Consider the following 12,957-nt stretch of genomic DNA (forward strand, 5'->3'; position numbering starts at 1 on the left):
CCTTTTACTTCTGAGAACAGTAGATATGCAAATATTTATTAAAGACAACTTTTATGGTGTTTAATTTTCTTTTTGTTTTTTTCATTTATTTTTATTAGTTGGAAGCTAATTACTTTACAATATTGTAGTGGGTTTTGTCATACATTGACATGAATCAGCCATGGATTTACATGTATTCCCCATCCTGATCCCCCCTCCCACCTCCCTATCTATCCGATCCCTCTGGGTCTTCCCAGTGCACCAGGCTCGAGCACTTGTCTCATGTATCCAATATGGTGTTTAATTTTCATCCTTTCCCTCTTCTAGCACCGAGCTCATACACAGGCATTAAGCTTATACACTGAACTATTAAACAACAGACTCCGTGGTGAGTTGTGTTTGGAGAATTCCCCTCTGTCCTTCCTTTCCTTCTCTTGTGTGAGTGTGTGTGCGTGCTCAGTCATGTCCCAGCTCTGCGACCCCATGGACTGTAGCTTGCCAGGCTCCTCTGTCAATGGGATTTCCCAGGCAAGAATACTGAAATTGGTTGCCATTTCCATCTCCAGGGGATCTTCCCAACCCAGGGATTGAACCCGCATCTCCTGCATTGGCTGGTGAATTCTTTACCTCTGCATTACCTCTGCATTCTTACCTCTGCACCATTATATCAGCAGTCTGTAAAATCACAGGATTTTACCTTAATGATTTGCTCATTCTTAATCTTTCCCTGTGATGTTGGTGATTGAAGCGAGAGCCCAGAGCCAGAGAAAAGAATGGTTTTCTACTTTTGTGGGCTCATGTGCATGACCACTTGGCCTTTAATCACCAACCCCAAATTTTGTTAAAAGTAGTTTTCTTCTTTTGTAGCTGATGTGCACACCTTCAATTCATTGATTGAAGCAACAGCATTGGTGGTGAATGAGAAATTTGAAGAAAAGTGGAATAATATATTGGTAAGGAGGAACCCTCACTTCGGCTACTAATAGGCCAAAATATCCTTTGCTAGGAGTCCTGAAATGCAGGAGATGCGAGTTCGATCCCTGGGTCGGGAAGATCTCCTGGAGAAGAAAATGGCAACCCACTCTAGTGTTCTTGGCTGGGAAATGCTATGAACAGGGGAGTCTGGTGGGCTACAATCCATGGGGTTGCAAGAGTTGTACATGACTTACCTGCTACACCACCACCACCCACCATCCTTTGCTAGGAGTATATGGGATAGAGAGAGCATTCACTGAGCATCTTTGTGGTGGTCACTACTGGGCACTCCACTTGTGGTGACCTGTTCACGCCCTTCTAGCAACCCTTAGTTTGAGTAGCTGTACCTGACATGTGACCCAAGCATACAGCTAGAATCCAGGAAGACCAGTTTGCTATATTATATTCATTTATTTCCTTATAATCGTATTGGGTTTTTTTTCCCCATTAAAATAAGACATGTATTGAAGAAAACTACTAGGAAAGTTTTTAAAAATTGAAATCACAGGAACAAAGTAACAGAAATAGAAACCACACTGTACCATTCATTGTTGTCCAGTCACTCAGTTGTGTCTAACTCGTTGCAGCCTCATGTACTGTAGCCCACCATTCTCCTCTGTCCATGGGATTCTCCAGGCCAGAATACTAGAGTGGGTTGCCATTTCCTTCTCCAGGGAATCGTCCCGACCCAGGGATCAAACCCACATGTCCTACATTGGCAGCTGGGTTCTTTACCACTGAGCCACCAGGGAAGTGCATACCATACCATACTGCTTATGTAAAAAGGAAAAAACCAGCCTGTTCTAGTCTCTTCTTTTGTTTCAGTCTTAGACTCCCCAGGCCGCTAAAGACAGTTGGATACCGACATCACGTGGGGATTAGAGTGACAGTTGTAAAGGCCTTGTTCTCTCAGGGGCACTAGATAATTCTTAAATGGGGGGCTTATTTATTAATCTGCTTTAAACACAGGCAGAGAGCCCAATTCTTTTAGTGTGTTCTGTTAGTTTATTGGACAAATTACCCACCAGGCATTAAAAAGAAAATAATACTCTTGCTTTTGATTCAACCAGGACCTACTGAAACAAATGGTTGCACAGAACGTGAAGCCCAATCTACAGACTTTTAACACTATTCTCAAATGTCTCCGAAGATTTTATGCATTTGGAAAATTGCCAGCCTTACAGACCTTCCGGGAAATGAAAGCCGTCGGGATAGGTGAGGGTGTGTCCTCATGTCCCTCTCTGAAGGCAGTGCTGACCTGAGGTCCAGGCAATCAGAAGAGAGACTAAACTTTCCTGTGCTGTTTACATAATATGGTAGGAATTTCCTTTCCACCAGTAAGCACAGTTTTTAATTATGTATATTTAGTATAATGGGAGCTCTATCATCCTTTTGCTGTTTATAGCAAATTACACTCTTAGGATTTCAGATACTTTTTAATGGATTTCTTGATTCTAGGGAGAATTGTTCACTTACAGTTGGCTGGTTTTAAAATCTCTTGGCATTTTCTGGCATAATTAAGTATTTGAACCCAATTATGTGCTAGTATGTTGTGTGTTTTTCAGTATTTATGTTATTGAATCAGTTCACTTCAGTAGCCTTTAGTGTTCTTAAATGAAACTCACAGAATATTGACTGTAATGTTTTAGTAATAGGTGTCTGGACTTTCTAAGAGGAATTTGATCTCTATGACACCTTTCCACCTTTAGAGTAATCATATCAGCTGGGAAATGTCTTTGTTCAGAAGAACAGAATGCATCTTCTACTTAAGTAACACCATTAATGTTTTTATTCACTATACCTCAGTAAGCTGTATTTCGTATAGCTGTGTTTGACTTTTTTTTTCTTTTTTCTATGTACCTGGTAACATAAGAACCCTCGCTTGCAACATACCATTATATTATTCAGCTGTTTTATCAACATGGTATGTATGTCATTATGTTATTTATGTAGAGATTAGGCTAACTTCACTGCTAATGAATTAAGATTGGATAGTTCACATAATAGCATTGTCTACAGCCTGAGCAAAAAGTTATTCTTGAGGGTAGTGTCCTCTTTTTGTGATGTAAAACTTAAGTCGGAGTGGAGGAAGACCATTAAATGTACTAACAGGGGCAGTGTATGGTTTTGGCCAGAAGGTACTTGAGTTTGGGATTCCTTTTGCCCTGCAAAACTGTGCTGTCTAATACAATAGCCACTTAGCCACACACGGCTATTTAACTAAATTCCTTCCTAGCATTAGTGCTCAGTAGCCACTTGTGACTGCTGACTGCATCGTCAGTGAGGCAATTATAGAACATTTCCGTCTTTGCAGGAAGCTGTTGGATAGTGCTGCTCCACAGTAAACCTTAACATTATTTTGAAGCCTCATGGGAGGACTTCAAGGCTCCATTTGTTACCTAATTTTAGGTCAGCTGTGCTCTGTTGAACGGATTTTGGAGCAAGGCACACCTGAGTTGAAATTTTATCTCTACCATTTACCAGATGTGTGGGAAGGGACTGGATATCTTACCTGAGTGATGCCGTCACAATGTAATGATGAAATGGATTATGTGTAGTGTCCTGTTCATGCTTGGAAGGCATGTAGTAAGCACTCACAGTCTGTAGGTTCTTAGTCATTTGCCCCAACCTGAGAAACATCCCTGGGTTTAAAAATGGCAGTTCCAGTCTTTCTCTCCTGTAATGGGCTTTTTGTGTGAAAATAATAGAAAACCTTTATTTTGGAAGGGTAGTTTTGCAAAATTCACAATCTCACACATAGGGAAGTAGGAGCAGTTAATATATATGCTGCCAAAGCGAGCACAGTAGGAGCAGTTAAATTACTTTATCTTGAAAACAGGTGAACTGTTTCCACAGTAATTTTTGTCATCTAAAATTTTGCTTAACTTCGGTGGTATTGTACTATAACTAAGTAATTCTCACCCTAAAGCCTATTCCATTGCAACATCACACATCACCTTGGCTAACTAAAGTCCCTGGTGCTTGTGCTTCCTAAGTAACACCCAGGGTCACAGGGGTAGGAGTGTCAGTGTGACTTAGGGATATAAATTGACTGTCTGTAATAATTGCTAGGAATTTACCTAAAGGAAAAAGCCTAAAATAATGAAGAGATGATACATATAAAATAGGTTATTAGGATAGTAGAATAATTAGAACTGTAACAAATGTAAACATCCTTGAAGAACTTCACAAGTACATCTATGCTGTCACTGAAACTATATTATCACTTGCAGGTGGATAGGTGGGGAAGGGAATATGGATAAATAATGTGAAACGTTTAATTGGAAATGTCATCGATGGATTTTAATTCTATAGTTTTCTGTTTCTTGGCTCTCATCCTGGTTGTATTTAAAAGGAGCACAAATGTTTATTAGCAGAAAACATATTTCTTTTCTAAGTATGCAGGCTTGGTGAAGGTGTCCGTCTGTCTCCCATTTCAGTTCAGGTCCGCCTTGTGAGGAGACTAAGAAGGAGGGGCCGAGTCTGTTGGGAGCACTGTACCTGACCCAGGCCTTGGGGAGAACTGCATTCAGCAGAGGGTGCACTCATTCCTCTCACGGGGCTGTGCCTGGCCAGCTCCATGGCTTGGGTGGAGGAATGAGACAGGCGGCCTTAGGGCTAGTTCTGCCTGCCCCATGGTTGTGCAGGAAGTGGGCTCCTCAGAAAACACCATTGCCTTTTTTTTCTGCAGAAAGCCCTTCAAAAGGATCATCCCTCATCATCTATGATATCATGGATGAAATAATGGGAAAGAAGTTTTCTCCACAGGACCCCGATGATGGTACGTGCAGAAATTGCTGGCGTAAGACAGACAGCCTCTTTCCCTGACTGCTGGGTTATAGAGCCTTATGATGAGGATGAGGTTTGATTTAGTTTAGTCATCTTTGGGTGATTATTCTGAGAAAGCAGAGTGTCAGTGGCTTGTGCTGTATGTTGCTTCTCCTTGTGTTTTCATTTTTTAGGTTTGTCCTACACCTTACCAGTTTCGTTGACAGGATTTTTAATTAATGTTACTGACCTGAAAACATACTTTATGCATAGTAACCAAGGCTCTTCTGAACTTTGATTTTTCAGATATGTTTTTTCAGTCAGCCATGAGGGTTGTAAGTACCATTTCTTGCTTAAAACTTTTTTTTTCCCCTCTTTTATCCATTTCCTAAATTCATCATTGGTGGTTGGGAGGACTCTCCCTGATTCTTTCACTTCCTAACTGTTAACTTGTTTTCATGTCATTAGCCTTAATTTTTTATTCCTCTAAAATCTCTACAAAATCACAGCATTCCTACCCTGTGTTGATTGTGTTTGTTGTCTTTTTCATACCTTTCTTCAGATAAGGTTTCAGAGTATTTTATATTTGCCTGTTGCTAACTTATTAGATTGATGGTTATGTCTAATTTTGTTTTTTCAGCTTATCATGCTAATCATAGGAAAAATTTTCAAGCAGTTTCAGAATGAATTTAGCAGTCTTATTCCCTGAGGATAATTGCTTTACAACTTAGTGTGTATCTTTCCATGTTCTTTCCTCTGGGTATTCAGACATGCATGTCCACACTCACTTCCATGGTATCTTGTTTGTTGATGGCAGTGTAGTATTTCATAGAAGAGAATGACTTCTCGTTGGGTGGGTTTTGGAGTTATTTCATGGGGATTTTTGCCAGTATAGTGATGCTAGAGATAGCACTCCATCTGTCTTGTGCATGGCATCCCAAGTGTTTTTGTCTAATACTAAATACAGGTGTAATTACTAGATGATCATTATTTTGTTTTAAATTTCACTGAACTTGGTGATTTGATCCCCACCCCTAATTTCTTATAATTCATTTGCTGTCAATCAGTAATACGTTAAATCAGTATTCGTGTTTCCCCAGGTATCTACCTTTTTGCTTTATGTAATGAGTCACCTTTGGCTGATAAGGATCACTGAGTGATGGTTATTACTACTTTTACATTTTCAGTGCTCTTCTCTCAGAGATCTAGAGCTTGCTTACCAGGTCCATGGCCTTTTAAACACTGGAGACAACCGGAAATTCATTGGCCCTGATCCTCGGCGTAATTTTTATTAGTAAGTGTATTGGAAATGTATCCTTTGCATTAACGGAGCACCTGTATGCAGCCAGTAGTCAGTTCTGCAGGTGGGAGACTTGGCAGCCTTATTTTAGATAGCGTGATCCTGACTTAACAATATGAGTTAGTTGAAAACTTGGAAGGTTCAGTGGTAAAACTGATTTGTCAACACTTGGTAGATTCAAACAGTGATAAAACTGATTTGTCAGACTGAGGTGTCCACTGTGTATCTTTTAAGCTACTTATAACTTTAAATCCATGTATCTTTTCCTTGTGCTGTTCTATGCTTATTTCCTCAGTCCTGTCAGACTCTTTGTGACCCCATGGATTGTAGCCTGCAGGGCTCCTCTCCATGAGGGTTCTCCAGGCCAAATACTGGAATGGGTTGCCATGCCCTCCTCCAGGGGATCTGGTTTTCCAACCCAGGATTGAACCAGGTCTTCTGCATTGCAGGTGGATTCTTTACCCTCTGAGCCACCAGGGAAGTCCAAGAATACTGGAGTAGGTAGCCTAACCCTTCTCAAGGGGATGTTCCCAATCCAGGAGTCGAAATGGGGTTTCCTGCATTGCAGGTGGAATCTTTACCAGCTGAGCTACTCAGGAACCCACACCCTCCTATTTTATATTTTCAAATTCATAGCAGGGTGAATCCCTAAAGTTTTCATCTTAGCCTCTTTTGTTTTTAAAGATGTTAGAGCCCAAGGAGACTTCTTACATGGGTTTGCTTTTAGGCAGATAAAAACAAGAATGTAAGGAGGCAGCCTGTTGATAGGTGTGTGGTGGTTCTCTTCCATGTGTTCAAATCCTCTCTTCACATTGAACACTTGTTGAGTAGTATCCTCACTCCTCTCCACCATGAGCTGAGAGTGTATAGACCAGTTGAAGATACCAGTGACGAGTTGAAGATAAGAAAGTGTCAAACTGGAAAGTCCAGATAGCACAGTTAGCAGCATCTCCTGGGTCATACATTGACCTGTGTCACTTGAAATTGTAACTTATAAATTGTCTTTAAATTCTGTGTAATATGTCATTATATGACTGTGCTGTAATGTAATCATTCCCCTACTAGGCAGGGATTTCAGATTAAACGTGTTTTCTTTCTCCATCACAGTTCCAAGTTCTTTAGTTTGCTTTGTCTAATGGAACAAATTGATGTCACCTTGAAGTGGTATAAGGACCTGATACCTTCGGTAAGATGATTCATGACTTAACATTTATCATTGTAGATGTTTGTGGGTGTCTTTGCTGAGTAATACTTTAAAAATGTATTTGTATTTTTTTTAACCAGGTCTTCTTTCCCCATTCCCAAACGTTAATAGATCTTCTCCAAGCATTAGACGTAGCCAATCGGCTAGAAATGATTCCTCAGATCTGGAAAGGTCAGTTTCAGTTTGTGTGTCCCAACCCATCTTACTCTGTTGTCTTAGGTTTTGATTCACAAGTGTGTTAATGTGGTTAGGGCAGAAAGCTTCCATTTTTTCACTTAATTAAACTCTGTAGTTGAAGTCACCTTTAGGGTGACTTGCTCGTGTTTCATATTGGATTGCATGACTTCAGTTGGTTCCTTTGTGACCAGAAGAGGCTGGGTTTTGTGCACTTGTGTTAGTTACATGGGTCACCCAAAATCTCAACCTGAAAAGCCTGTGCCATTCATTCCTCTGGACTGTGATGCATCTCTGTGTTTCAGTAGCTAACAGTGATATTGGTGATAGTATGGTTTCTGAGGAACAGCCATGACTGGGTTTGTGTGTGTGTGGTTTATGCATGTAAACTGACTGCAGAAGATGCTGTAGCTCACCCTCTAGGTGACTGTGATCGTAAAGCGCGTTCCTGTTTGCCTCAAGTTGACGTGAGACACTGAGACCATAGCCCTGCCGTCCTGCCTTACAGGACTGCTCTGATGATAATGTACGAGGACCACTGACGATACCCATGTGCTGTAAAACCATGGGGAGCGGGGGTCTGCTTGAGTGTGGCCCGCATGCTGTTAGCAATTGCCCGGGAGCCAGTTACTGGCGCTGGCTTTCACTACTCTCTTGTCCTTTTCCTACCGTGAATCATGCTGGTTTCTAGAACCCTGGAATACATGTCAGCAATGAATTTTCTTATTTTCTTCTCCCTTCCTCCGCCCCAGTAGGGATGACTGCTGACAGTGGACAAAGGTCAAAGAATGTTGGTTTTACATGATGGTGATCACTTCTCATCCTGTTCCTTTTTGTTTCAAGATAGTAAAGAATATGGGCATACTTATCGCAGTGACCTAAAAGAAGAGATTCTGATGCTCATGGCAAGGGATCAGCACCCACCAGAGGTAGGCTTGTTTTGCTCTCATTGTTAGATATACACTAGCCAGCGTATCCTCTAATACTGAGGACCTGGGCAGGGCAGTTCCCATGGTTTCATTTCGGTGGAGAATTCTGCTATCTAAACCCAGATTTAAATCTACGCATCTGACTTCCCTGGCAGTCCAGTGGTTAAGACTCCGCACTTCCATAACAGGGGGCCCAAGTTAAGATATTGGATGTGTGTGGTGTGGCTGAAAACATAAAAAAGACACATCTCAACATAACCAATTAGAATACCTTTCCTTCCTTTTTCTTTCCTTTTTTATCTTTAAAGAGAAAACCCATGGTTGGATTTGAAATACATGGCTAAACAATCACATCAAGGCCGGGTGCTTTGCCTTTTTTTGTTGTTGTTAATATGTATTACTATGTGCTGTACATGCGATGTGTTCAAATGGTAAAATGCAATGTCAGAAATTTTAATGGTCCTGGGGAGTCTCCTGTTCTTAAATTGACATAAAACAAGTGAGGCAGTTCTGACTCTCGGGGCCTCTCAGCTGCAGGCGGCATTTGCTGACTGTGCTGCAGACATCAAATCGACTTACGAAAGCCAGGATGCCAGACAGACTGCCCCAGAGTGGCCGGCCAGTTCTCTGAACTACATAGCCATCCTCTTCTTAAGGGCTGGGAGAACCCAGGAAGCCTGGTGAGTACATGAAACACCACACGTGTCACTGGAAGCATCTCTAATATGTCTGTGATGTGTGGTTTCTCAGGAGACAGTCGAGTTTCTACATAATGAGTTGTTTTTTTGGTTTTGTTTTCTTAAATTTTGGCTATGCTGGGTCTTCGTTGCTGCACCCGCTTTTCTCTAGTTGCAGAAAGTGGGGCTCCTCTCGTGGTGCGCAGACTTCTCACTGCAGTGGCTTCTCGTCGCGGAGTGTGGGCTCTTGGGCTTCAGTAGTTGTGGCTTCTGGGCTCTAGAGCACAAGTTCAGTAGTTGTGATGCACGGCATGTGGAATCTTCCCAGACCAGGGATTGAACCCATGTCTCCTGCATTGGCAGGCAGATTCTTTACCACTGAGCCACCAGGGAAACCCTGTAATCAGTTTTCTATGGGAACGTCCAAATACTAACTAAAAAGCAAACTTGGGAAAGAAGAATCAGTGTGCATGTTTAAGAGAGGATGTGGTTCAGTGGGCTCAGTCTCTTTATTTTCATTTTCTGTATCTCTGTTCACCTAAATAGAACACAGTGACCAGAGAATCTTAATTTTGAGAGTGTTTTGGGCATTGGTATCTCATTTATGGATGGTTTCCCACACCCACAGCCCCAGCTTAAAATGTGGGCTGTATACTGGGACTTGAGGAAAGTGGCGTTTACCAGTAACGACTAAACCTAGCCTTGACTAGAACCTATCTTTGGTTTGTGCCACTGTATTCTGCTTCTGTGTGTTCGTGTTGGCACTTCGTTCTCATACTCATTTCTAGTGTTTAATTGTGAATGGAGACCTTATGCATATTCATTTTTCCAAAAGCAGAGAAGTCAACAAAGGAGTACTTGGTTGGGGTGGTCATAGTTGCGTGGTTCCACTATGTGTTATTTTGGATGTAAATGTTAGTTTTGAGGGCCAGTGAGGGGGTAGCTGTGTATGGTTGTTCCCAAGAGAGGACCTTATTTTGAACATATGACTGTCAGTCCAAGGTGTGGGTGTTCACTCTCTCTAGGAAAAGCTGGTGGAGGCTTTGCTGCCTCAACTGGTCTTGACTGGTGGTGAATCACACAGCCCGCTGCACAGTGCCGACCTGTGGTGCTCGGAGTCGTTGACTCGGGCAGGTTGACACGTTCTTGTTGTGAATCAGGCTGTGATGATTGGCGCAGGGGTACGGACCTCAGCTGATGATGGGAGCTGAGTGTATGTGCTTCTCCTTCATCCTGCATGTGGCAGGATGCTGGTGAGCACCTACATGAGACTTGTGCCTTAATCTGAGCCTGCTCTTGATAACATCAGTTTAAGACACACTGGAGTCACACACTGGATCACGAAAGACAGAAGAGATTGTACATTATTTGCCAGCCTCCTTTCCCACTGCCCACATGATACATTCCCTCCTTGGGGATACTGAAGCGATCCTCTAGAGGAGGGTGGACCCCAGCAATTCTCAACGCTCGTAACAAAACACATTTGCCTGGGCAGTGTGTAATGTTCACACATGAAGTTGGAGAAGAGGGTTGAAGCACCTGGAGTGATTCTCATGTAGACATGGGGCTGGGAGCTGGTAGAGCTTACAGACGTACGTCTTTAGGAGCTTCCGCTGTAGGTGGAAGGACACTTAGTGTCTGCATCCGGGAGAATAGCTCTGGTCACTCTATTTCCATCTGTTCTGTTACTATTCCTAATCTCTTTCCTATCTCATCTTGAACAGGAAAATGCTGGGGCTTTTCAGGAAACATAATAAGATCCCCAGGTAAGTTCAAGTTAACCGGCCTGCGTGCATACATCCTAGATTAGCCATGTGGGTTTCACTCTTACGGGGTGGGGGGCGGTGTGGAATTTTCTCATGTACCTCAGTGGTAGCAGTTGGGCACTTTTCTGTTAGGCAAGCAAATGGACAGTCACTCCCACCATCTAAGGCATCCTGAGGCAAGTGCAGTTTTCTTAGTCTGTGCTCAGTGATCACAACATGTTGTTAATACACTGTGGATAGATCCACATGAAGGCATGCTGAATCATGTTGAAGATGGTAAATTTGATGCTGAAGATGTTGAGGATGAAGGCATGTTGAATTAACAGTATTCATTATCTCATTAGCCCTTTAAAGTTAAACTTCATGTAACTCTCTCCAAAGCTACTGACTGATCTTTGTAAGAACTAGATTCTGTATGTAAATCTGAGGGGTGTAGTCGGCAGATGTTGACGTTTTGCCTTTTACAGGAATGAGTTGCTGAATGAGTTTATGGATAGTGCCAAAGCATCCGGCAGCCCTGCCCAGGCCATTGAGGTCGTTAACCTGGCAAATTCCTTCAGCTTGCCTATTTGTGAAGGTCTCACCCAGAGGTTAATTGCTGACTTCAGCCTCAGCCAAGAACAGAAGTGAGTGGGCTCTTGGGCTTTGTGTCATCACCTTGAAGAAAAGTTAAGAGAGATGGAGCAGACCATCTATCTCCCCATTCACATGTCTGTAGCTTTCTACCCCTAAATTCCCTTTCTTTGCAGAAAGTCAGGATGTGTTGGCTTAGTGATCTTTTTCGTCATACAAGTCAGGGAGGCCTATATGTTGACCTAATGGATCTTGTCCTCTGTTGCTATAGTGGAGCTGTAGAGACCCCCAGCCCCCAAGCCTGCATTTCAGTGTGACCCTCCTGTTTATTTTTCTTACAGGGAAGCCCTGGGAGACCTCACCACAATGACCAGTGACAGTGACAGCGACAGTGATAGCGATATCAGCGAAGGCAAATAAGAAGTGGGTGAATCAGGAGCAGCTGTGACCAAGCACAGCTGTGATTACACCGGACACCTGAGATGTTGGTATCTGAAGAAAACAGGGTACAGATTTGGTGAAGCTTGAAATACAGTTGATACACACTGGCTTATTTAGGTTAGATTCCTAGGCTAAGCCTCCGTGTGAGGGTTACCATGTGAGCAGAAGCACCACTGTCCTCGTTTCTTTGGACACTTGGTGAGGGATGCGTCTCATCTGAGCTCCGCACACCTGCCCCAGGCCTCGTCAGCTGACGTCAGTGCCGTTTGCCCTCCCTTGTTGTGGACTGTACCCTTTGTTGCCTGATGCTGTGACAGTGACACTTCCCCCAATTCAGAGAAAGGGTCTAAAGGAAGTGTTTGTGCAGTTTCATCACACTGATACTGGGTCAGTAGTATCCCAAGTTCAGGGATGTTTGTATGTGGAACATGGTGCATCTGAGAACTGAACAATTACAGGACTTTAGGCTGCACAGCTGGGAAGAGGAAGGCTGTAAATAAATATTGTAACTAAGGTATGTATGTGTGAGTTGGCCTTCTTTTTGTATACCCCAGTCTCGCAGTGGGCTTGGGGCTTACACAAGTGTGTCCTCTGTCCCTTTCTCTGTGAGTGCTGGCACCTTCTTCAGGTGGGCTGTACTTCCAGTGATCTGAATGAAGGCTTCTGATGAGAGGACTGAAGTGTTTCCTTGACATGATTGCCTGTTGCTGGTAATCATATCATCATGTAAGTGTACCTGGTCATGAAGTAAAGCTGTTTTACTGCTGATAACAGGACCTGCTATAAGAGAGCAGTCATTAGTGTAGAGAGGTAAGGCAAGGTTTACAGAATCATTTAGATCTTAGTGGTGGAGTGGCAGTATACCAGAGAAATGGGCTTATTTCTTTGAGATAAGGCAGTGTGCTAGGGCATGGGATGCTGAAATAAAAGGTACACAAAGGGGCAGAGGGTGGGAGGTGGTGAAGGAGTCTCCAGCTTGGCCCAGGAAAGAGACTAACCTGTAAAAGAATGTCATCTAGCTGATCTGCACAACCATGGGCTTAAAGATTTTAGAAAGAAGGTCAAACCCAAGAACAGTTTTATAGAGCTGAGAAAGACTTGAGGGACTTCCCTGGTGGTAGAGTGAATAAGAATCCACCTGCCAATGCAGAGGACGTGGGTTTGATCCCTG

General features: G+C 42.8%; 1 protein-coding gene and 1 non-coding gene across 2 annotated transcripts in view; both read left to right on the forward strand.

Annotated features, from left to right (window-relative positions):
- PTCD3 (pentatricopeptide repeat domain 3) overlaps nucleotides 1–12,303 on the forward strand; it is a 28,013-nt gene extending 15,710 nt beyond the window's left edge. The window contains exons 11-24 of the mRNA XM_043917801.1: nucleotides 307–367; nucleotides 847–932; nucleotides 2,025–2,169; nucleotides 2,828–2,878; nucleotides 4,646–4,735; nucleotides 5,029–5,057; nucleotides 5,910–6,016; nucleotides 7,130–7,208; nucleotides 7,307–7,397; nucleotides 8,244–8,329; nucleotides 8,861–9,009; nucleotides 10,731–10,772; nucleotides 11,240–11,398; nucleotides 11,687–12,303. Of these exons, the coding sequence (XP_043773736.1) occupies nucleotides 307–367; nucleotides 847–932; nucleotides 2,025–2,169; nucleotides 2,828–2,878; nucleotides 4,646–4,735; nucleotides 5,029–5,057; nucleotides 5,910–6,016; nucleotides 7,130–7,208; nucleotides 7,307–7,397; nucleotides 8,244–8,329; nucleotides 8,861–9,009; nucleotides 10,731–10,772; nucleotides 11,240–11,398; nucleotides 11,687–11,765 (1,254 nt within the window). The 3' untranslated portion in view covers nucleotides 11,766–12,303. The remainder of the gene's footprint in view (nucleotides 1–306; nucleotides 368–846; nucleotides 933–2,024; nucleotides 2,170–2,827; nucleotides 2,879–4,645; nucleotides 4,736–5,028; nucleotides 5,058–5,909; nucleotides 6,017–7,129; nucleotides 7,209–7,306; nucleotides 7,398–8,243; nucleotides 8,330–8,860; nucleotides 9,010–10,730; nucleotides 10,773–11,239; nucleotides 11,399–11,686) is intronic.
- LOC122704183 lies at nucleotides 10,164–10,299 on the forward strand. The gene has a single exon (XR_006343796.1). It is a non-coding gene; the product is annotated as a small nucleolar RNA SNORD94 (small nucleolar RNA).
- Nucleotides 12,304–12,957: the final 654 nt, after the last annotated feature.

The sequence above is a fragment of the Cervus elaphus genome, chromosome 11, assembly GCF_910594005.1.
Source record: "Cervus elaphus chromosome 11, mCerEla1.1, whole genome shotgun sequence".
Lineage (NCBI taxonomy): Eukaryota > Metazoa > Chordata > Mammalia > Artiodactyla > Cervidae > Cervus > Cervus elaphus.